A 24,011-nucleotide genomic window follows, 5' to 3' on the forward strand; every position below is an offset into this window, starting at 1 on the left:
CACAAGGGAACCTGAATGCTCAGAAGCAATCTTCACTTGTCACTGAGGACTTGGGAAGGAGAAAGGGAGTAAGGGACAGACAAAAGGAGTGAGAAATGCCAAAGCAGGACTAAATGAGAAAAAGGAAACATGTTTAATTAGTGTCTTCTGTAAAACTTTACAAATATACAGCATAGTGCAAAAACGCAGTCTCAGCACATCACCTTCAAGTAAAATTAACAATGTAAAAAGCTGAGGAACACAAGCTTCCCTCTGCACAGGAATGGCTCCCGAGTACTCTTCCTGGAGGTTCCTCTCTCACCATCAAGCTCCAATCTCATGTTTTTATAGTAGAGCAAAAAGCCTAAAGAAAACCCCTGGAATTCTCCTGAGAGGCTGCTCCCCACGAGCACAGGCTGGAGCCTGCCCTGTAGGACACAGCCTGAGACAGAGCCAGGGCCCAGCTGCACCTGGCTGCGCCCACAGGCAGCTCTCCCCAGGGGCTCATTTCTCAACCCCAGCCAGACAATCCAGTCAGACACGAGCTATGCCCAGCCTCAAGCATGTGACAGGCTCCATAGAAGTACAGGAAAACTACTCAGGAGCTTGAAGTTAAGCATGTGCTTAAATGCCTTCTTGCATCAATACATTCAGTGTTAACATGACAGCAGCCTGGAGTGTGGAAGCTCAGAGAAGGGTGTAAATCTTGAGCACACACTGTTGGTGTCAGGAGACACCAGGCAGTTTTCAATTACCTATGAGAAAAGAAATAAACAGAGTGCAACTCGACGACTTTCCATGGTGGAAAGGGCAAAATAGGGTGGAAATGGGCCGATCTAGGTGAAATTTCTAAGCACAAATCTGTCAAAAAGAAAAACCTTGTCCAGGATACACTCAAGCACATCATCTAAATACCAGGCCAGTGGGGGCTGCTGGAATTTTCCCTTAGTCCTGAACATGAAAACGGTGGCCGGGATTAATTCAGGAGCTCTCACAACCTCGCTCCTGCACAGACCACACCGCCAAGGCAGTGACAGAGCTCCCAGCACAGGAATCAGCTGGGCAAAAATGTGCTCAAAAGTGAATGTTTCTGAACTAACACATTTGTTCACATAGTGATAAATGGATGGAGGAAAGGGCTGTGACAGGAAGGTCCATTTTAAAAATGCTCATCTTATGGAGAAGCTTTTGAGCCTGCACTCATCTGAGTGGTTAGCTACACTTTGGGGTGGATGCTGCTTGACCACAGTGCTCAGAAATGTGGTTCATAACCAAGAATGGTCATGGCAATGAAGGCAGGCAAAGCAGTTCTTCAAATGATACTGGCACAGCTTAAACCTCCCTGTCTAAGCCCTTTGGAGGCCTGAGTTAATTGAATTTCCTGGGTCTGTCCTACTGCATTTGGGTAACCTTCCTAAGGAAAAGCAACTCAGGTAGAAGATACTGAGATAAATAATACGTTCTCATTAGAACTACAGCATAAAAAACAAAGCTCTGCTTTGTTGAGAAATTCAGTTGTCAGAAACCACATGGATGGGGAAGGTTAGTTCAGCCTTTGAGGCTGGTCTCAGATGCACAAAGGACAGAAGAAAAGTTTGTGGGACATGGTGGACTAACCATTCTGCCTCTCTCCTACACTGAGCAGCTGAGAGTCCATCTAAAAAAGGGGATCCAATAAATTAAACTGTTTAATCAGATCTTACACATCAATAAACCAACAGGCACGTCTTCAGGGGAAATAGAACGGGTCAAAGCCAAGGGAAAAAACCCATTGGACTGGACATGAAATACTTAGCCAGCACCAAAACCCAGAGTGTGCTCCCTCAGCCCTCTCTGCACGTGGAAAACTGTGTGTGCAGAAAAGTCTATCCCTTTTCTATTTTTTTAAGTATGGAGTGCCCTGCCTATATGTAAAAGAAAATAAATATGGGGCAAAACAAATCCCAAATAACAAAACTCTCAACTCAGCAGGGGATGTTTTGCAGCCTGTGATGGTCTGTAGCTCCCCTAAGAGCCAGAGGCACATTCTTGGTGGAGTCACTCAGGAAACAAGCTTCTGCACACCCCAAGAGATCTTTTTCCTACTCACCCTAGGAGGAACAAGTGCATCCCATCAAACCCAGAGCATCCCATCAAACGCAGAAAATGATTAAAAAATCTTTTTAGAGCATTGGACTGGCACGTAGAACTATTTTCCTATTCAATAACCAGCATCAACAAGGGTCAGGCATCTTAGCTAATCTGTGCTGCCCCAGTAAAATCCAACAGTTTGCCATTGCAGGCTCTAGTCAGGATCACTATTTTATGAAGTCCCAGATGGACTTTAAAGCTACTCTCCACTTAAATTTTATTACGAGATTTGAAATTTCTAAAGCATTTTCAAGGAAAAAAAAAATCCTGGCAAGTTCTCATTCCCCCTCGGAGCAAGCACCAGAAGTAGTATTTTGTTTTAAAAAACACTGAAATCCAGGTGCAGGGAGGGTAATGCAACAGCTACTGACCATTTCCACCTACTCAAAAGAAAAAAAAAGGCACAAAAAGAAACTCTCTTGTGGGTTTCTGAGTCAGTTTTGTTTCTTTACATTCAAACCTGTGGATGCTTGGATGGGTGGAAGGGAGGTTTTGTTTCTTGGGAGCTAAATCACTGGCTGTTGTCCGTGGAAGAACTCAGGTTTAGAGGGATATCCCCTTGGACACCCCCAGAGGACATGTAGGAAGTTATATTTTCAGAAGGAACATAAAGTGAAGAATTTTCAGGCAAGCTGATGAGGTCGTTCCCAAAGATGGACTGACGGTCAAGGAGGAACTGCTGGGCATTTTCAAGGATGACATCTTTCCCTAGGAATAGACAGCAGAAAATTCAGCTTCTGGAAGGCAGGTTGCCTAGTTTTACATATGTAGAACGGAAAAGTGACAAATCCCAACTGCAGCAGTGACTGAGGAGCCTCACTCCAGCAAAATAGCTTGGAAACACCTGAGTAGAACTTGGACTCACTCAAAAGCCCATTAAAATCAAGGGGAGTCTCTGCAGGTCACCACGTGGGCTCTGCCTGAAAGCTGCAATGCCTCACAAGTGAGAAAAGGATGACTGAATGTTGGAGACACTGAGAAGAGGATGAGAGCAGCTGCTCTTCTTCACTCAAGATGTGTCTTTCTCCCTCTTTGTAGAAAGGCTTTGCAAACGGGGGATGCTCAAGGACTCTCTTCAGTGTACCTGGGCTTTTAATGCCTTTCAGGTGCTCATGAGAGAGGCTGAGGCTGGAAGTCCTTGAATGACACACAATGAATCATAACTCGGGCAGGTTCAGGTGGCTACAGCACCAAACTGGGGCTCACAAGAGCTTCTCTTTCAGGTCTGTCCCAGCTGAACACACATGAACATACATCACAATTCCACAGCCAGGGCAACACCCCTGGATTCACATCTAAGGTCAATACTACACTTTGTATCAGAGTCAGCAAGTGGATCAGCTGGACTGTTCCCTTGAGATCTGCTAAAAGGTCTGGAGAAAGGGACACACAGCCTGTGCCTTCTGGGGCACCTCCTCTGCAGCAGGAACCAGAGGAACCCCAGGACTGTACCACCCGTACCCACTGAGATCACCACATTGCTCTGAGGTGGCAATGAACAGGCAGAGAAAACAGTGGAAACACTGACAGTCATGATGAGGACCTGCTGCAAAACCAGTTCAATTCCATTTACACCTCAGTTTATCCCCCACCCTTTTCCCACTGCTCAAGAACTGGCTTAGCAGCTGCTGTGGGAACACGGCTGACTGACAATCACAAAAGTAAAATGACAGATGTGGTTTGTTCCCTCAAATGGCAAACTGTCAATGCTGGACATCCTGAACTACATCCCACTGCCAGGTCCACAGAGCTGCTGCTGCTGCTCCTACCTGGGCAGGTGTTGTTGAATGGTGGGTTGAACACTTTTGGGGGCAGCTCAGTTGCACTCTTCTCCAGATCCACTGTGAGTCGCTGCATCTTGATGCAAAAATATAAACTACAATGTACAATTATACAAAGACAGGGGAGCTTGTTAGAGCTGGGCCATGTCTGAGCACCAGTGCTTCACCCCACTGCACAACACCCACAGGAACACAAGCCATCCTCCCTGCCCAGCCTCTCCTCCCAGCCTCACTGCACTTCACTAGAACAGCCACACCTCATGCTCAGGGGCAGATCTGCCCAAGGACAGGGCTGTGGGAGGCACAGTCCCCTACATTGGCTAATATGGTGTGAAGTTCATGTCACACAAGAAGCCAGGCTGCTGTCACTGTGGCTGCCATACAAAGCAAACCCATAGTCCTCAGCAGCCAGTAACAAAGAAAGAGATTTTCTTTTCCATTTTCCAATGCCTGTCTTTAAAGTGAAACGGGTTTTTGCTCACACAGTGCTCTAGGCACAGAGCTCCTGCACGTATTGCTTCCACGCTTCTCCATGCTCGTGACTTTCTGTAGGACAAGCAAGAGCTCCTGGAAATATAGTTGGCTCAAGGACTGAATTATTGAACATTGCAGCCTCCTTTCCTGGCCTTTTCTTGCAATTCTTTTTAAAAGGTTATAGCCCTTGCTTCCAAGACTTGCTAATTAATATTAACTATTTCTTAGACACTCTCCTTCCTAACACTCAGGAAGTGGAATTACCTGGTAAATTCAAAATTATTAACACCTAAAAAGGATGTTGATACCATGAAGAAGGCTTAGAGACCTTTTGCATTTCATTAGAGTAGATAACACTCTACTTGTGCATCTGTAGAGATATCTGGAAGAACCATTCAAGCCTTCATACAACTTGGCTGTCAGCAAGGGCTCTGAAAATTCACTCTCTCACACAGGAAAAAGAACCCAGCCATGCAATACACTTCCAACCTTAATCCTTCTGTGAGTCTGCAGTTTCCTTCACTGTTTATTAAACCTGCTCTTTCTGCACTGCAGAAATGTCTGTGTAAGTATCAATTCCAAAGAAATACTACCAAACAATTTCTCCTTGTTTCTTCATGTACAGGCATGTGTGAACCTCTGTTGTAATTGCATGGTATTTTACTGCTTCTGAAACACACCGGGATGGCTGCACTTTGTAAAGGTATATTTTATAAAGAGCTCTGGCACAAAGACACTTTATAAATCTGTGGTATTAGTAGGATGTGACATTCTCACTAAGAGAAAGTTTAGAGCAGCCAGTTGCAATTAAAGCCTCCAGGACACCAACAGTCAGTCAGAGCTTGTCTCCAGACAAAACCTGGCTGAGTGGGAAAAACAGGTCAAGGGTATAATACAACACTCCCATGCTGCCCCAGGAGATGCCTACGTGCTGTGCTTTAGCTCACTCTCCCCTCTGGTTATGAAATAACTTCCTCAGTTCTGCACAAGTTCTGCTTCATAGTTCCATCACTATTTAGGCAAGGAGATCTAGGGGAAGGTGTCCCTGCAGTGGGCAGGGGCTTTGGAACAGGGTGAACATTAAGGCCATTCCACCTCAGCCCTTCTGGGGTTCTATGACTGCTGTTTTCATAGCTCAGAAACACAGAGCTCTTACCGGGGGCAGACTGGCTTCCATTTCAGTCAAATTCCACTCACTCAGAGATAAATTTGGATTAAAGACCTGTTGGGACAAAAATACAGTTAGGGTTGTGAAAAGTGGAATGGTTTGAGATTCTCATGCCTGCTGGAGGGTGCAGCCCTGCACTAACTGGAGCTGCAAACAAAGGCTCCTGTGCTGACTTGTGGCACAGCTGGGCTGGGCTGGGCTGGGCTGGGGGCACTTGTGCTGACCCACGAGCCCTGCTGCCTGCCAGGGGAGGGACAGCACAGACACCCCCTGCCACTGTCCTGTCACAAACCAGGGCAGCTGCACACACAAAGCAAAGCCCTTTTCTGCTGCTCCTGGGTCCTAGGACATTCCCAGATTCATATGACTTTTAAAAGCATTCCAGAATTTAGTAGCAGAGGGCAGGTTACTGTTGCATCAGGGCTTCGGTGGCAATTTCTTGACAAGTCTGAGCAATTTGAGAAAAGGAGCTGTTGATCTGAGGCCAATTTTATGATTCATTCTCACTCTTGTGACAGTTGCATCGAGAAGTGTGTTAGTAACAGGAAAACACTTCCTAATGAGAAACAAGAAACAGAAACCAAGAGTCAGTGATAGAGCAGGCCATTAGAAAAGCTCTCTGTAAAGTCAGAACCAACCACAGACACTTGGGAACTGCTTGAAGAGAATAAGATTGATTTTTTAAAATGACTTTTCACTCTGTTTATCCATGCAAGGTTACAATGTGCCTTTATCTGAAGTACCTCCTCAAAGGGCCATATATATTGTCATATAGATTTTTTTCTTACATACAGAGTTATTTGATTATTGGCAAAAACCTTTCATATACCAACTATATGTACAACAGAGAAATAAACAAACCTTCCTATTTCTGCATGTCTGCTTAAGAAAAAGCCACCATCCATTTCTAAAGAAAGGTGATCTAAGAACTGAGACTGATAAATAGCTCAGGATTTAAGAGAGAGGATTTTACATTGGCTACACTTCTCAGAATATGAGAAAAAGGGGAAGGCAGGAAAAGCTAAACACAATCTAGGAATATCTAAGACATAGAATATGCAGAAAATAAATTAACCCCTACAAAGCAATTACCAAACAAGCTGGAGAGTCATATTAAACCTATTTTACAAAAATGTGTCTGGTCTCATGTTGATTTCTTTATCAAATTCAGTGGTTTGTGCCCCTAAAGTTCAAATATGCATATTAAAAAAAAAAAAAGGCACAATTTAAAGCTGAAATCTTATGAACGGGTCAAAACAGAGCTGTGACTCCACAGGTGACACGTGGCAGACAAAATGCCACACGAGAACAAGCAGCATGACCTAAATCACAGCCCAGAGGAACCTCTGTGAACTTCACAGCTCTGTTTGATGCAGCATTCCCAGCAGCACTCACATCCAAGAGGCTGGCAGGCTCCAGGCTGTACTGCTGGCTCCTCAGCAGCAGCTGCAGCCCCTCCAGGCTCCAGTCGGTGCCCTCCAACGGGTCTGAAATATCTGTTCTGAGAAAACACAAGGGGAAATGTTGCCACAAAGGAAACTTGCAGAGATACCTACAGAAAGCATGACTGAGCAGCCTTCCAAAAGGATGTTCCTGTTTAAATATCATTTTGAAAACCAAGAACCCGCTGTCAGCCTGGGTTTGTGCCATAAAATTTGGTTTAATCCCAGAGTACAATTCAGCAGAGCACACAGGGGACCGGGCAGATGGTAAAACAAATGAGACAATCCCTCTCCTGGGTGACACATGGTTTGGGGATGGATAGTCTGTGCACATCTCCTCAACACTGGGAAAATTAAAGCTTTCCTTAGAATAAATCCTTTTAGAAATGCACTTGGAACCAGAACAGGCTGCATTGCCATTCTCATTTGTCCAAGATGCCTGAATTACTGTTAACTAATGCTTTTTAAAGGAGTGACTTTTAGCTGCAGGCACTTACCCTGCAGGCTGCATTTACCAGAGACATTCAGCTAAAAGAGCAACAGTGAGGCCCTGCTGTGATTAAACCCTCCAAAAGCTATAAACATTTTCTCTTAAAATCAGTTTTTTTAAAAAGGGATTATTTTTCTTCTAGTAATATGTTTTTAAGCATCCAGTGGGTTCAGAGGGAGGACTTTGATTCTCTCTAAGGACTTAAAGAAAAATGAAAGCTTTTCTGATAACCCTGTTGAGTGTTTTGGGTTCCCTCCCTGACAGTCCTCCTTACATTGCTACAGTTGCTATCAAGAATGAACTGCAGTTAAGTTCCACATCATCCACCCAGCTGCACCATGCTCTCCTTCTGCTGGACACTGCCCCACAACATGGGTGCTGTTGGGATTTCAGTCTCAGAGCAAGCCCCAGAAGTGGCTCACTGGGATCACCCTGGGGCTGAGCCTGGTGTCACAGTGCCAGTCCCCTGGGCAGGGGTGTAGCACAGTCCAGTGCAGGCCTGCAGACAGACACAGATGCTGGTCTGGGCTCCAGGGGTCACCCGGACCCTGGGCAAATCCCTCTCAATGCAAAAAGCCTCTTCCTGCTCCCACGGCTCTGATGCACATCCTCTGACAGCTCTTCCTCTCCTGGGTCCTTCAAGCAAGTGATCCACATGCCTCCCAACCTCAGTGGACTGTCCCCTGGGATTCAGGGGTCCTCTAACAGGTGCCACAGGTACAGGATGGAGCTCATCAGGCTGCACTTGGCTGCTTGCAGTCACCCTCCTCCCTGCCCTGGGGATGGGAGCAGAGGGCCATGAGCAGGCAGGGCCACAGCTCTCCCTGGCTCGCCTCACCTGTCCAGAAGGGCCCTCCTGCCTCTCCTCTCAGGTGCTTGGGAGGTCCCTGGTGGGGCTGCACCACAGCTGCCTTTGCCCTCCAGGACAGACTGAACCATAGCCACGGGCAGCACCGGGGGCTCGGAGCAGCTGCGGCAGCCGGGCAGGGGCACCTCGGGCTCCGTGCTGGCTTTCACTCCAGGGCTCACTGGCTCCTCCTTGATCAGCATGAGGCACTTCTCCCTGCAGCAGAGACAAGGCTGAGCACCACACACAGCTGCTCTGCAAAGGCCTCGTGCTACTGGCAAGGGCAGGAGCACAAGGCCTTGCTTCCACTTCCCATCAAACTGCCGCAGAAGGGCTTTCCACTTCCTCAGATGGGCAGAAGAAGCCAGCAGCCTCTCTTTCTTTTCAGCAAGCTCCAGAAACATGCCTAGCTGGAATATCTGCAGTCACTTCCTCAGTCACAGCTATAATGAATTTGCCCCATTCAATTGTTTTGCAAATACGGAAAATAAATTTCTATGCACTGATCATTTCTTGGGTGAATGTTAGGGACAGGTTAAAGGGACACTAGGCTAAAGAGATTCCCCTGAAAAAGAAAAGTCCCCACCCTAGAGATAAGAATGGGATCAGTAAGACCCTCCCATGCAGGAGTTTGGATTGGATCAGCAAGCACTCTAGAGATCCCAGTGACTCATGTCAGGATTTTGTAGCCCTGCAGGACTCGAACAGAAGCTGTTGAGATGTGACAGTCGTAGTCAGATGTTTTGCTTGGTTGGAGGCAGAGGTTTGCCTTTTCCAATGGGAGAGACACCCCACATTATTTCCAGATGGACAAATGACAAGGAAGTTTTGTTTAGAAGCATTTTTGTGTGTAAAAACCTATTCTGTGTTACTTGTAGGATACTTTAGAGCTCCCTGTGAACCTGCACAGCTGGAGCCAAAGTGACAGAGGCACAGAGATAACAGAGATGGTATGTGACACTACAGAGCTTTCCTCAACATTCCTTTCAGATCATTTTCTCATCTTGTGTGGCCTGAATTCCCACCAGAAGCACAACTGATTTAGGAGGTACCACACCTGAACTGACTGGGGCCATGGCTAACTCAGATGCTAAAGCCGTGCAGACACAGAACAGATCAGAAGCCACCAGATGGCACTCAGTAATTAGCAGAAATAAGCAACTTAACTTGAAGGTTAAATTAAAGATTTTCTGCTTTAGGAATGGCTTCCAGGTTTGTTTTTTTATTTAATCTGAAGCTCTTTCCATGCTTCTAGTTAATTTTATGGCTATGGTTTCAATTATGCAACAGATTTACAGGCAATTTCTAGAGTATAACTGCCTTGCCTCTATGCCTGAGAAACTGTTTCCATGATTCATCTGTCTACTCACTTTCCACTGACATAGCTTTAGCTATTCTGCTGCTAGCCCTAAATACACTGCATGTCTGTGGCAGGAAGAGATAAGCATTAAAATACCTCTGCATTCAGTTCTTAAGTTACTGGGGCCTTTTCACAGAAAAGTTGTCAAACATCGGAAGTTGTTGTGATGCAACATTTCTGTTCTCATTAGCTGTTAGATGTACAATTTGATTGCTTCTTCTTTGCCAAAGCCAAAAGGAAACCCTCCTTTCTCTCTCTCAACAGACCCAACAAGTGTTAATATCTCATTATTTGAGTAAGTCTGAGACAGTCCCTGTCTTGGGACTTGGGACTAAAGAAACATGGAATATTTCTCGAAGAGGGGAGTGGAAGTTCTCAGCATAAAACTCAGGACTTTGTTTTGAAAGTTATGCTGTTATTACCCCTCTTTACTTCTGAAAATCTGACCCACTTTGCAAACTGGAAAAAAGCATTCCATCCCATATCTCTACAGAGATTTGTGAATCAGGCAGAAACTTTGGTAGAATTTGGTAGCCACAAAATACTCTTGAGAAGAGTTGCATAAGCATGTTTATACCCAGCTCTCCCTATTTTTAATCACAAACATGTTTACCTGTCATTTTCAGGAGGGGATTGCATATTCATGATGTTGGATGGTGATGCTTCAGTAACATCAGATATGATGGGTCCTCCAGAAATTGCAGGGCTGTTTAAGCAAGAGGCAGGCTCTGTCGATGGCTAAAAGGAAAGCAAAAGTCATATAGATTTATCCTTATGACCCCAAAACAGGTGCAAGGCCCTATCTGAGATGGTTAGGGTTTATTCACTGTGACTTTGAGTCCCCCCTGTATGGAAACCAAGAAAGCTTTTACCTACTATGCAACATTATAATTTCCTCTCACTTTTCTTCCAACCGCACAGAGGTACAGGTGTGAAATAAACCCTGTGAAGTGTCAGCCAAGAGATTTTACCATGTCTGACATTTTGCCTAGACTGCTCAGCTTCCTCTGGAGGGAAAGATCCAACACAGCCCAACAGGGCTGCATGAGCCTCTCATGCCAGCTCACGTATTCTAACTGCATGACAGAAGTGTCTGGTGTCTGCTCTGATGGTGGGGATCCCTCAGAGGGTTTAAAAATCCCACTTTTAGAGCTGACTTCTTCCTCTCTTCCCTCAAGGTGAACCAGGCTGGGGTAACAACATGGAGAGTTCAGTGTGCAGGGTCTGCCTTTCCCCACAAAGCCCATGGCCTCCCTCATGAAGGCATCCATAAAACTGGGGAGCTGAAGGAGTTTTAAATGTCACCCAGCTTAGCAAACCTCATTTCTTCTCCACTGCCAAACTCTTGCCAAATTACTTACTCCATAATCTCTATTACTGCTTCAAGCATTCTCCCCAGGCCAAAGCCATCCCACAGAGGCCAGGGGCTGAACCCACCGACTGTATGAAATAGGGCTCGTGGAGGGCGTCTGGGGACAAATGCCGGCTGAACTTGGGCACCGGGGGAGCCGAGATCCCGTTGTCAAGCATCAGAGGGCTGTGGAGAGAAACAGTTTTGTCTTCCAGCGTGTACTGACTGGATCCTGGCTGCTCATACACGAAACACCCCTGAGCCAAGAGCTCTTCTCCCAGGTACTCTGGTTTTCCTCAGCTGTAAGAGTCTTTCTTGCCCAGTGTTATGGGCAAGGAAGGCTAACAACAGTTTTGGAGGAGGTCACCCTCAAAAAAGAGCATTAACCCATCATCAGAGAGGGGAAGGATGCAGACCTGCCCATGCTGCCCAAACCTACCCAGAGCCCCCAGGCAGCACTCTGCTCTGCACCAAGTAGCTCCAGGCTGCACACCATCCTTTCCTGCAGCCATTAAGAAGAGGCAGGAAAACACAACTGTGAAAGATAAAACACTAAGGATGCAGATAAAGACACAAGAGCTGAGGTTTCTGGAAGACAGACCTTTGTGTTACCAAGGAAGCAGGAACTCAAATTACCTTGCAAATTGCAGCTGGTTGTGTGAAGTGTAATCCCCCATCATAAGGGGGTCAATACAGTTGCTGTGCAGGTAGTTCTGTGCTCTTCTGCCCTTTTCAGCACAGTTTCCCACTAATTATTTGCCTTTTTACAAAAAAGCAGTGGCCTATGACATTTCTTGGGCTGCAAAGCTTTTACAGGGAAGACACAGCCCTCACCATGAAAATTAGAGGTCAGATCTGGCATCTCATTTCTCTGCTTGCCCACTCTGCTGGAGGAATACTCCCCCAGTCATGAACCTCAGCAACTGCTATTCTCCCCTTGAGCCCTTTTCTTTGCTATCTGCATGCAGTGTTCAGCCCTTCCAAGAGGCTCAGCAGAGGGGGTAGGCAGAGATGCACATACCCTGCTGGCTTGTACAGATTATGGGCTCCTTCATTCAATCCTGTGTTGTCTTTACAATCCTCACAAGAGGAGTCAGTCAAGAACAAGGACACTGACCTAATGAAAACTGACTCCTTTGAGCTGCTCGTGGGAGGTCTGGCTCCTTTCCCTGCAGCATGCAGAAGTTTCTAAGTTGTCAAAGGCCACAAGGTAATAAAGGTGGGAATTGGAGGCAAGTCCCTGTCCTCAGCATATTCCACTCAACAGTCCCTTCCCCTTCTTTAAATCACAAGCATCATAGGGCAAGAAAGGCATAGCTGCTGTCCTGAAAGGCACTAAGCTTCCTAATTCAAGTCACTCTCTTCACTTGCCTTTAAAAGCCTATCTAAAAATACCCCTCAGCTAAAATTTTTCCCCATCTTCCTCTTTGTAAGACCTGCAGGTTAAAACCACCAAGCCAGTGTTGGATACACACCACATTCAGTGACTGTGTAGTGACTGTATCAGTGTTGGATACACTCACATTCAAACTGAAGGTGTCTGTGGGCTGGCTGGGCCCAGCTCTGCTCCCACTGCTGCCAAGTGGCAAAACTGGAACCTGTGGGAGCAGCAGTGGGGTCCTGCCCTTTGGCCTCCTGCTAGTTAGCACTCCCATGTCCCACTGCGTGCTGTGTTCCCCAAATAAAGGTCACGAGCTGACACGGTGCTTCTCTAGAGAGCAGTGAATGGGGCCTGTCAGCAGGTCTGACTCTGCACTTCAGCCCATTCTGTTCCCATCACCATGGAGCCCTGGTCCGGTGACTGCCTGCCTGGGCGAGCTGAGCTTGTGCTTTTACTGAGGGGGCAGCATTATGCACCCGTGAGCTGTGCACCACACACGGGGACTTACAGCTTCCTCTTTATCCCAGCGCTGCTGGGGCTTGATTGGAGCTGGCCAAACAGAAACTGAATCAGCTGTCAGGAGAGATCAAAATCCGGTGTTAATCAGCAGAGTGATTCAGCACTCCCTGCTCTCGCAGCCATTCTTATCCCACACATTCCTCTCTCCCAACAGCACCCCAAAGCTGGGAGCAGCCATAGAATATAGGAGCCAAACTGCATGAGACATTGGAGCCTGAAACAGAAATGAGCTGCCCAAGAACTCAAAACAGCCTGCCTGGCTTTCAAGGGACACAGCCAGGTGCCTGCTTTGTGCAAAGGTTCCTGGATCCATGTGCCCAACACTTTCTCTCTTCACTTTGTGCATGAACAACTTTGGCTGGTCCTAACAGAACTGTGAAGTGCACATGCAAACATTCCTAGGCCTGGAGTTAGACCTGGATCCATTAAAGTTTTCAGAGACATTTAGTGAGGTGCTGTAAAGTCTTGCAAAGACTTTGCAAGTGAGAGAGGCAACTCCCTATGGAGAGCCTGGATGGAGGCCTGAGCTCTTTCAGTTGAGTTTTCCAGTTCTGTGAATGTCAGTGTTGATATAACAGGACACTAAAAAGGAAGCAGAGTAGCTTTGGAGAGGAATCACTTAGCAACATATTCCCAGGTCGGCTTGAACTTAATGCTTTGCTTTGACCTCCAAACAAAGAAAGTATTATTATTATTATATATCACAGCTGGCTCTTACTCATTGCTCAATATAACAAAATAGAGTTGCATAAAAGCCTCTACAATGAAGCATGTGGCTGGTCCAGCCCCAGAGCTGGAGGAAGGCTTGATAGCCTCGTGCATTTCTGTCCAGTCCTATGACTCCGTGATGCCACGTGAGGGTCAGAACGTGGGGACTGGGATGGGTGACGTGCTCAGTCATGTCAGCACCATCCAGGAAAGGAGAGGCCTTTTCTATACTGGTCATGCTAGATTTTAAGGGAGATGGTTCTGCAGCCTAAAAGGTTGTACAGTAAGTCCTCAACCATACCAGTAAGGCCAGAAAATGTAACAGTTGCTGTTACATTCCCCCAGTGGGGCAATGGGTGGCCAATTCTGCCACCTGCAGCTTCCCACTGGTGCTGGCAGCAATGGGGTTCCTCTCGTGAACAAATGGAAGAGGAAGATTTTGGAAGCCCAAAGACATTGGTACAACCAGAACACAGCCAACACTAAGCAATTAGTGACAGTTGTGCTCTCCTGCCCAGAATTTCAACAGAAAAATGGTTTCTAATATCAAAGAAAGGACTGACACAGAAATTAAAATCTTTTGCTTAAGGGCACGGTCTGTGCTTTGTTAATGACCTGCTTCTATAGGACACATAAAAGCATCACACAACTTAAAAGAAAGGGAAAATAATTACACTGTGATATCACAATGTGGAAATTATGGGGCAAGAAAAAAAATCAGAGGAGGACATAGACCAGACAGCATAAGCAATTTTTGAGTTTATATAACTACCTTGTTGATAACTTTCTGTTGCTGTGAGTGGTTCTGCCGCAGAGAAACAACTTCCCGCCAAAGAACTTCATTTTGTCTGAAAGTGAAACAGACATTTTCCATGAGAACAGAAACATCAACAGCCCATGGTGCTGCCATGACACACAGTAGATTCAACTGTGCAAATTCTGTCTCACTTCTGAGCTCTTGCAGTGTTTGGCTCTTTTCAGTGTCCCAAACAAGCTCACACAATTGCTTTCCTTTTTCTTCCTTGACCTCAAGAGACAAAAGCATGGAGGAAAAACATAAAGAGAAGCCAACATTTATAGGGGAAGGTAACAAGAGAACACATGTTTTTGTGGAGCATTTGAGCCAAACTCAGAATTTCAGCAAGGCCTGATTTGTGACTCTGAGTTATTTGGATCACCCACACTGTCCTTCCATGGGAGACAAAAACTCCAACCCTTCCACAACTGCAGCAGTGCTCCCAAAGACAAGACTATGAACAGAGACCCTGTGAATTCTACCTGCTTAAACTTGTACAAGTGGTGGCTCAAATGCATGTTTGGTAGTGACTGGAGCAGACAAAAAGATGCTCCTGCATCTCAGAGCCTTGAACTAGGAGGACTGTAATGATGTTATTAGTGGGAACCACTGATTCAACCCAGTACAGACCTGTGTCCAGCTTGCATAAAGAAAATGTATTTTCTGTCTGTAAAATGAGCAGCACAGAGGGGAGCTTACAGGCTTCCTCTAACAGTCAGCCTTCAAGTCTGGATGCCAGCCAAGTCCATGCTGCTAAAGGTTTTGCCAGACAATTTATCTCTAGATTATACGGATGTACCTAAATTGTAAGGCCAGCAAAACCTATCATACTGGTGAAACTGATAAATCCTTTCACTTTTTAGTCTTTCTAGTGTGAATGGATGCTAGAACTGGGAAGGTAAGGTCCAGAGATCTGAAGAGCACAGTAGAACAGCTTGTACAGCAAGAATCTCTGCAGTGAGCTTTCTGTACTGGTCCTGACAGGCTTTTCAGCAAAGCAGCATTCCTTAGTCTGACAGCTTGCACTGGAGTTATGCCCTAACTGTTCTCCACCAGTGTAAATTTCTTAACATGGATTCAGCTTGGGATTTCTCCTCTGTCTTAGTTTATAAAAATCATATTATTTTCATCAGTTGAATGCAATTTTGCCAGATGGAGGGAAGGAGCAAGCAAATCAAAAGGGAGAATAAATTAAAATCAATGCCAAATCACTAATACAGGAACCCCTTAAAAATTAAATCAAATGCAAGCCCAGAAACTCATTGCTGCTGTATCTGGATTTCACAATGCAAACTCATGCATGTGCTAAGTGTGGGAGTCATTAAAAATTGATGCAGGATAAAAATATGTATGCATTGCATGTAAGGTGCTGGTCTGGAATGAAGTTTCCCAGTATGCAGTGTTACTCTTAAGGCCTAGAATGACAGTGTCATCTGGTGGTGTATGAATATCAGGTCTCATCATAAAAGAAAGGGTTTGGGTCTATTTGATTATTCAAGTGCTTTTTAAACAAAGCTCCCTGTAAAGATTAAAATTCTGGAGGCAAATAAAAACCTCTCCAAGTACATGATTTATAAAACCAAATCCACTTCCTAATCTTTTAGTGACCATGTTTGAATCAGAAAATCCCAGAGTCTCAGACAGCTGGAGGCAGCCACATGCAGAAAGCATTGCATCAGCTTGGTTTGCTCTTATCCAACAATCCATGTCAGATGACACAGTCTCAGGGAGATGAGTCCATGGAATAAATGATACAGAAGTTCTTATGTTATATATTATAACATACTATATTTTTTAGGCCAGTCATAAATTTTGGAGGTGAATGATGGCAGAAAGGTAATTTCTTAATAGCTGGAGTGTACTCCATCACATTTCTGCCAAGGACTCTTGTATGTGTGAGAGCTACATCTTTATCACATTTCCAACTGGAGGCAATAGTTAGATAAGTCCCCAGGTTATGCACATATTTCCTGTCTGACCTTCTCCGTGCTTTCCTCATCTGTGAAGGGAAAACAAACGAGGCAGAGAGGCTGAGCATTAATTCATATTTTATAGATCAGATGTGCATAGAAATCCTACATCTTGTTGTCTCAACAGATCTCTGATCAGTCCCTGGCTCCATGTTTTCCCTGGGGAGGGAAGTGTGCAAGGCTCCTCCTTTCAACCATTCCCCACTCCAGAGAAGCAAATGCCCGTAGGAAGCAGCCTGAGTAGGATTCAACTCACTGCTTCATGTCCTGCACTTGACACTCCATGTTCTCCTGCTGACTTCTCAGTATCTGTACCTCGTATAGCAACCTGCTGAGGTCCTCCTGGCGCATCTTGGTCTCCTCACTTTTCACTACTGACACCTGAGGCAAAAGAAATCAAAGGTAGATTTTACCTGTGCAAGAAGGGCCATGGATAGAGAGAGTCATTGTAGTGGCTCAGGTGCAGGACTGTCACCAGCTGAAATACCAGGACAGGCCACATGCCAAAGAGTCTGAACTATCCTAGGGGTACTATTGCAAGAGTCAAATAGAGCAAAGTGCAGGATAAATCTATTCATACAGAGGGTCTGCTGGCAGAATTACATCCCCTGTCAGAGTGGGGACCTATTTCAAATCAGCTTGAGGGGAAAACAAAAGTATTTTGGGTTTCAGGGAGGAACTGATCTAGACTGACTTAATCTTTCTGCTTTAAATACAGATACCCAATCAAGCCTCACGTTTTACAGGGATGAGTCTGATGAAATGCTTCAAATTGACATACTACACTTGGATTTCCAAAAGGCTTTTGCTCAAGTCCCTTTTCAGAAGATGCTACACTAATTCAGTGAGAGAACAACACTTTGGGGGTATTAATAATAGGTTAAAAGACAGAAAACAGAGGGCAGGAGTAGGTTGTTTCTTGTTTAAGAAAAAGAGATGGCTGTTGAGGACCCTGCAGGACTTATGCCATATTTCTCTAGGAAAACAGTAACAATTCAAAGGCAGAGGGGTGGAAAGCAAGCCTGGCCCTGCAGCACTACACAAACATCTTGTGATACAGAGCAACAGAGCAGAAAAACAGAGATGAAACTCTGATGCAAGCCAAGCCCTGCAAACCAAAAACCCACAGCCTTGGTACACATGTGTGTGGGGAGGACAGGAACAACACCAGGGTGATGCTGGAGTTATGCTGAGCAGGATTTGGCAGGTGCCTGTTCCCCCCTCCCACACAGCGCCCCTCACCTTCCTCTTGATGTGCTCCAGGAGGTGCTCATGGCCCTGCAGGAAGCAGAGGTGCTGGAACTCAGTGTCGTCCCTCTCAGGCTTGACCAGCCCCCCCTGCTCGATGTTCACCACCTTCCTGAAGCCATCTGCACAGAGAGGACACAGCTGAGGGGCAACAGGACCCAGCACTCCCTCCACCTCCCACCCTCATCACCCTTGAAGACATTTCTGATCACCCTCCATACTTTTGGAGCTGCCAGTGCTTACCCCTGGACATGCTTTTGGGCCATAACCACCAGAAACCCAGGGCAAGGGAGAGCCCTGAGCATCCCACTGGCCACTCCTGCTGCAGCCTATGCCATGAAAGCCTTTCCATCAAGGGGACATTGGTGTGCCAGGAGCTGAAATGCCAGCTCTTAGGGAATTCCTGTCTCAATTTGCAAGCCACAGGGATTCAGGAGAAGGTTTTTCAAAGGCACAGACCATCAACAGGTGCCACTTTTGGAAAAAAGGGTCACGTGCACATTTGGAAATCTGCTTTGAGTACGTCTCTGAAGTCCTTAAAAGTTTCTAAGCTGTATTGAAGGACTGACCTAAAATTTATGAAAATGCTACTATTGAGTGAAATAGCAAAGTTAAAACTTGACTAAGGAACTTAATTACTCACAGAAAAAATCTCCAAGAACTATCAGAACAATCACATTGTTGAAGTGGCTGAAAATTACACCTAAACCTCCTTTAAGGGGTAAAAATGTCTGATCAGTAAGGTAAGGTTTGCAGGAAGAAGAATTGTCTGTTACTAGTTCAGTGATATGGCTGGTGAAAGGGATAAGCTCAGGGCACAGGACACACAAGAGCAGCACATTCTGGGGGAGGTGTCACAGCTGGTGGCTGGATAAAGCTCCATATAGAATAAAATGGAAAATGAATAATAATAGATCATCAAATCAATGCAAGAAAAGCAGAACACCTGATAGGTGAAAGTTCTTATCCCACATCCTGAAATGTAATCTAACAGAAATTCCATGCTGGAATTTAAGGTAACACAAAGACATCACTACTCTGAGATGTATGAGGCAGATCCTCTTTGGCAAACTCAATAATGCCACAAGTCATATACATGAGACCCCAAACTTTCCTCTGCACAATTCTCTCCCATGCCTCCTGTCCCCCCATATCTGTGGGCCCTTGTATCTGGGCCCCGGGAGCTGCACTCACACATGTTCAGCTGCCGGATGAAGCTGGCCATGTTGTTGTGCTTGAAATACTTGGGCAGCACCTCTTTGGCAAAGCGGCCTTGGTCGAACACATGGAAGCTGGTGCCATTCTGCAAAGGAGATAAGGACAAAGGCAAAGTCAGGGGAGTGGCCCTGACCACGAGAGGTCCAGGAAGAGTCCTACAGCAGGGGAAGTCTTGGTCTCTGAACTACTACCTTGAAGCTAAGAAGAGCAACAAAAGCCCTCAATGAGAGACGTGCTCCTTTCAGTTCTGGTACAGTCAGGCTTCTGTGGCTACAGGTTTGATTCTTTTCTGCTTTTTGTCACTGCTTAGTTGAGAGTCTTGGATGTGAGAAAGAAACCACTGACTTTTGTGCCCAAATAGCTGGTAGGTAGTCTGTGATCATCCCCTCTTGCATGGACTTCACAGAAGGACTAAAGTCTTAAGAATGCCCTGAAAGTGGGAATTGCCATTATAACCCCTGCCATCACAACCTACTTGCTCAGATCTAACCCCAGTCCATCTGCTCCGGAGCACAGCAGCCCTGGAGGGAGCACTGCCTGGAGACATGGCACAAGAAGCACAGCAAGGCAAGAAGCAAATCATCTCTGGAGACACCACACTTGCCAAGAAGCTCTACACACATTTTATTGATTATTTTTAATAGTAAACAGCCACGAGGGCGACCCACAAAAAGTTGACAGTCACGCTTTGCAGTCCAAGCTAGCAACACACATGTTAATCAGATAAATCTTCCATTTCTGGGGTTGCATTGCAACGATCCATGACTGCCAAACAAGGCAAACTGCCTGGGATTGCTGGCAGAGAAGATGCACTACAGGCCACGTGCTTTCCCTGCCTGGCCTTCTACCTGCTGACAGCCACATCAGTGCAATGACATCAGCAGATATTAGGGACTTGCCTCAGCTGCAGCTGAGTTTCAAGGGACAAGAGCTAAAGACACCAGAGCCTGCACTGTGTTGGCAGGGAGTGGTCTGGGACCAGCACGCCACAGTCATCCTCCTTGCTGTGTTTAGTGCTACTACCAGGAGGCAGAGGCATGTCAGCCTGGGTGGGCATTCCACAGGGGCTGGTTTGTGACACAGGACAGTGATTTGTAAGAGCCCTCAGGCTCTGTGTGCAGGAGGAGGGTACCAGTGGTGTGAGTCCCACCTCGCACCCATCAGGGGCTCTGCAGCTGCAAGGGTGCTCTCAGGGAAGTCTGGAAATCTCTGAAACAGGGAGTGCAATCAGGGTCATGAGATAGCTCAGTGACTAAAGGGGGGCTGGTGTGTGCCTGCAGCCTGCCATGGCCACCAGAAAACAGCCAGCTGGCAAACCCTGCTGCCCTAGCCTGCATTTCCATCACCACATGGTGCCAGCTGCCTCTGAGCTCAGGCTCATTTGGCAGCTCTAACAATTAACAACCACTAACATGAGACTTTGGGTCTGCTGCACTTCTTGTTCCTTGCTTACTACTGCAAACACTGAACATGACTGTGCCTCAACAGTGCTCTTTGACCATTTTTGAGGTCTTCCCTATCATTCCTTACCCCATACAGCAAAAGCAAAGGCTGATCAAGCGTTTAAGAGATTCACTGACAACCTACATGCTGGAATAATCCTGTCTTTGAGAGTTTGCAGACAGGACAGCAGGGACCAGGGTTACCCAACACTGCAAACACTGCCCTGGGGACCCAGCTGGTTTATTCTGCTTCCCTGGTGCTTCTGCCCCTTACTCTGGGATACAGCTGTGTGTCCCAGGTTGGACACCCTGATGGAAAATGAGAAGCACAAGAATTTTGTATACCTCAACAAGTCCTTATGGCCTCTAATGAGAGGCCATTCCTTTGAATTCAGGGCCACAATGTTCTCAGAAGCTGGCACACTCAGAAAGGCTCCTACAGATACAAGAGACTTTGGGGTTACTGTGTGCTCACCGATGAACTGTGCATGTGTCAGTTTGTTCCCACACTGCAGCTGTGCCTTGGGTGTTTCACACCACGGGAGCACAAACCCAGAGAAACTCTGGAAGTCTTCTCTGCCCAAAGCAAAACTGACTCTGCAGCACAACAATCGTGGCAGATGCTTATCTTTACTGCTTTTGACAGAACCACCAGGACAGACGTGGTGTGCTCTGACAAGACAAGTGCTAGTCCAGGAATTCACCAGTTCTCCCTTACAGCATCTTCCATTTAAAAAATTAATTGAAATTACTTCTTGCCTGATCTACCACGGACACAGAGAGCAGAGTTTTCCTTTCCACTTTACAGCAGACTTTAGTGTATATATAAACTATTACTGCATTTCCTCTCCATCTCTTCTTCATGCTAAGAAACAGTTCAGAGGTCCTTATGGGTCCTATTTTCTAGAAGTACTGATTATGGGTCCTATTTTCTAGAAGTACTGATACACCCAGAAATCTTAGGTATGCACACAATCTCTCAGCTCCAATATCACCAATGTATAGAAGCTGAAGAATGTGAGAAACGCAGATACCTGCAACAAGGGGAAAATGAGACACCTAAAAGCCTTACCAAAACCTCCAAGGATGCAGCTGCAGCCAATGTCAGTTTGCAGGAAAGCAAAGCACAGTGGTGGACAGTCAAAATTAACAGTGTTCTAAGTGTAACAGAGGGGGGACTATTTACACAGGTTAGAAAATAATTTCTAGCTTTAAAATCCTTATTTAAAACTTGGTGGTTCTCAGGGGTATGGCCATGTAATACCAGCATCACACTACCATGGTCACAGATATCAATGCAGCTCCAATCCTGTCTCAGGTCTTGAATGAAAACTCTACTGGACACAAAGTATACATAAGAAAGACTACTTTAGACTTTTTTACCACTCCCCTTTAAATTTGTTATAGATTCCTGATTTTGGAGAACAATTTTATGTACACAACTTATCTAATAACTCCAACTCCCTGCTGAAAACAAAGCACATTATTTGCAGCAAGTCTTAGGTCAAAAGCACAATGTGGTATCAAAGTGTTGTATAAAGAGGATAAATCATTTTATTTCTGTGATTGCACTTAGTATATTAATGTTTCTGTGACAAATAAGAAGCCAAAGAAAAGCAATCTATCCCTATGAATCTGTACAGACAGAATGTACCCACATCACCATGATCGTCACACAGACTCATTGAAAAATCAAATAAAGCTCTTCCAAAATTATTTAGGGTGATAGTCTGAGATCTGTTTAAATTATAGCTTTGAGTCTGAGTTCTGAGTGCTGTTTATCTGCTGCCTTCTACCTAGACATTTGTGAGAGGCTGCTAAGAAACACACATGAGATAATACCAAACAGCAGTGAAAGTTTTTAAAGGCTTAGCTCATTTCCTAGAAAATGTTAGGGAGCTGCAGATTCAAGCAAGGTGAAAAATATTTCTCTCAAAGCACATGGAATTCTTAGAATTAGAACATTAGACACTTTTTAGGATGTTTTAAGTGAGATATGTAAATATTATAATTAAAACACCCACAAAACAGTTGCCCCTCTGAAACAGAAAAGCCACGATATTTCAGATAAATAATGCCAAGTATATCCAGAAGTGCCTGTACTTGAATCCTGGTTTTTGCACTCTGCCAGTAACTGGCAGCACCTCTGCCAAGCAGAGGGCAGCTCCTGTGCCATGCAGCTCTCAGGCCTCACACCTGGGTTTTCCCTGTTGTTGCAGGCATTGGTGACACCCAACATCTGTTGCACTTACAGAACTCCAGCAGATGAGATGGTTCGTTTCAGGGTCTTCCACCAGCGTCCAGAGTTTTGTTAGGAAGGCTGGGACATTGCTGGAGTATCCATCCATCACCAGAGAGCTGGGTGAATCCTGCATAGCTTTGCAGCGTCCCAGCTAAACTGACCCCATTGCCCTGGGCGCGCCTGCTGCCCCGCACGCGCCTGCGTCCCACACAGAATGAGCCACCCAATTTTATCCCAGGCCAGTGGAAAGTAGGCAGCCAGGGAGTCACATCAGCAGTGCTGCTCGCACTCTTAAAAACTCAGCACAATGGGATGGCATCACCAGTCCCAGAGAACAATACACAGAATGAAAATGCACTGCAGCCGATCTCGCAGAGCTGTGAATAAATACGCAGCGTCATGCAAAGGGAACACGTGCTGCCCACCTTATGCTGGGAGGTGGGCAAGTCACCAAAGCAAACCCACCTGCCCGGGGTCTGGGGGACACCCAGGCACAGAAATCACAGGTTTCTGAAGGCACCCAAGTTGTTAGTTTGGAATTTTCTTGTCCTAAACTATGGCTGGCATAGACAAACGAGAGCTGGCCAGACTCAGGGCTGTACATCTTCAGCAAGGGCTGTACATCTTTGACTTTGAAAAGTCAAAATTGTAAGCAGGTTTAGCTGCTATGTTATTTATCAACAGAAATTATTTAGCTCTTGCAGGAGAAAAGAGGATGCTAAACACAACTACACATGGAATCTATTAGACAAGATGGTTTTACCATTAATATAAAAGCCTTAAATAGCTCTAAATAAATGTGTGGCTTAATGTCAGGGTAATTTCAACTCACAAACTGCTCTTTAAATAACATAATAAAATATAAAATCAACATTAAATTTTCCTGAAGTCCTTAGCAAAAACTTGCAAAGCTCAACATTCCTGCTAAAAAATGGAACAGACTTCTCACCTGATGCCTACAGAGTCCTTTAAGGCCAAACACTGAAAGAGTCAGGAGGTGAGAAGAGACAAGATAAGTAAGTGTCAAGATAAGGATAACAATGCAATCATTTCTTCTTGCCATTTTCAAAGGGCAGCTTAGAACAGTGTACTAAGAATGTGGTATTTCCCCTAAAACCCAAGTCACCATCACTAACTGACACAACCCAGCAAGTAACACAAATTTTATATAAGCAGCTGCTAGTCATGCCAGGTTACATCATCACACACAGAAGGCACAAGGTCAGCAGTGCCACAGCAGAGTGGAGTAGATGTTTGACATGCACTGGAAACAAGGATCAGGTTATTCCTGCAAAGGTGCTTGGACAGAGGACCCCACTCCTCTCACCTGACCTCTGTCAAGTGCCAAACAGAGCTGGAAGAACAGCTGCAGCCCCTTGTATGCATACCTGGAAGATTCTATGTCCATCTCAAAGATAATACAATATTCAGACAAGGATTTCTTCTGGGATGTAATGCCACAGTT

General features: G+C 45.6%; 1 protein-coding gene across 1 annotated transcript; it reads right to left on the reverse strand.

The window, feature by feature from the left end:
* Positions 1–149: 149 nt before the first annotated feature.
* HSF4 (heat shock transcription factor 4) lies at positions 150–22,721 on the reverse strand. Its single transcript, XM_038148582.1, has 13 exons — positions 22,557–22,721; positions 18,839–18,947; positions 17,639–17,766; positions 16,653–16,777; positions 14,403–14,478; positions 12,912–12,976; positions 11,109–11,208; positions 10,285–10,409; positions 8,303–8,527; positions 6,928–7,033; positions 5,521–5,586; positions 3,879–3,966; positions 150–2,817 (listed from the first exon to the last, which is right to left on the reverse strand). The coding sequence occupies exons 1-13, from the start codon at positions 22,677–22,679 to the stop codon at positions 2,621–2,623; spliced, it is 1,533 nt and encodes a 510-aa protein (XP_038004510.1). The 5' UTR covers positions 22,680–22,721; the 3' UTR covers positions 150–2,620.
* Between the last annotated feature and the right edge of the window lie 1,290 nt (positions 22,722–24,011).

This window comes from Motacilla alba, chromosome 11 (assembly GCF_015832195.1).
Source record: "Motacilla alba alba isolate MOTALB_02 chromosome 11, Motacilla_alba_V1.0_pri, whole genome shotgun sequence".
Taxonomy (NCBI): domain Eukaryota; kingdom Metazoa; phylum Chordata; class Aves; order Passeriformes; family Motacillidae; genus Motacilla; species Motacilla alba.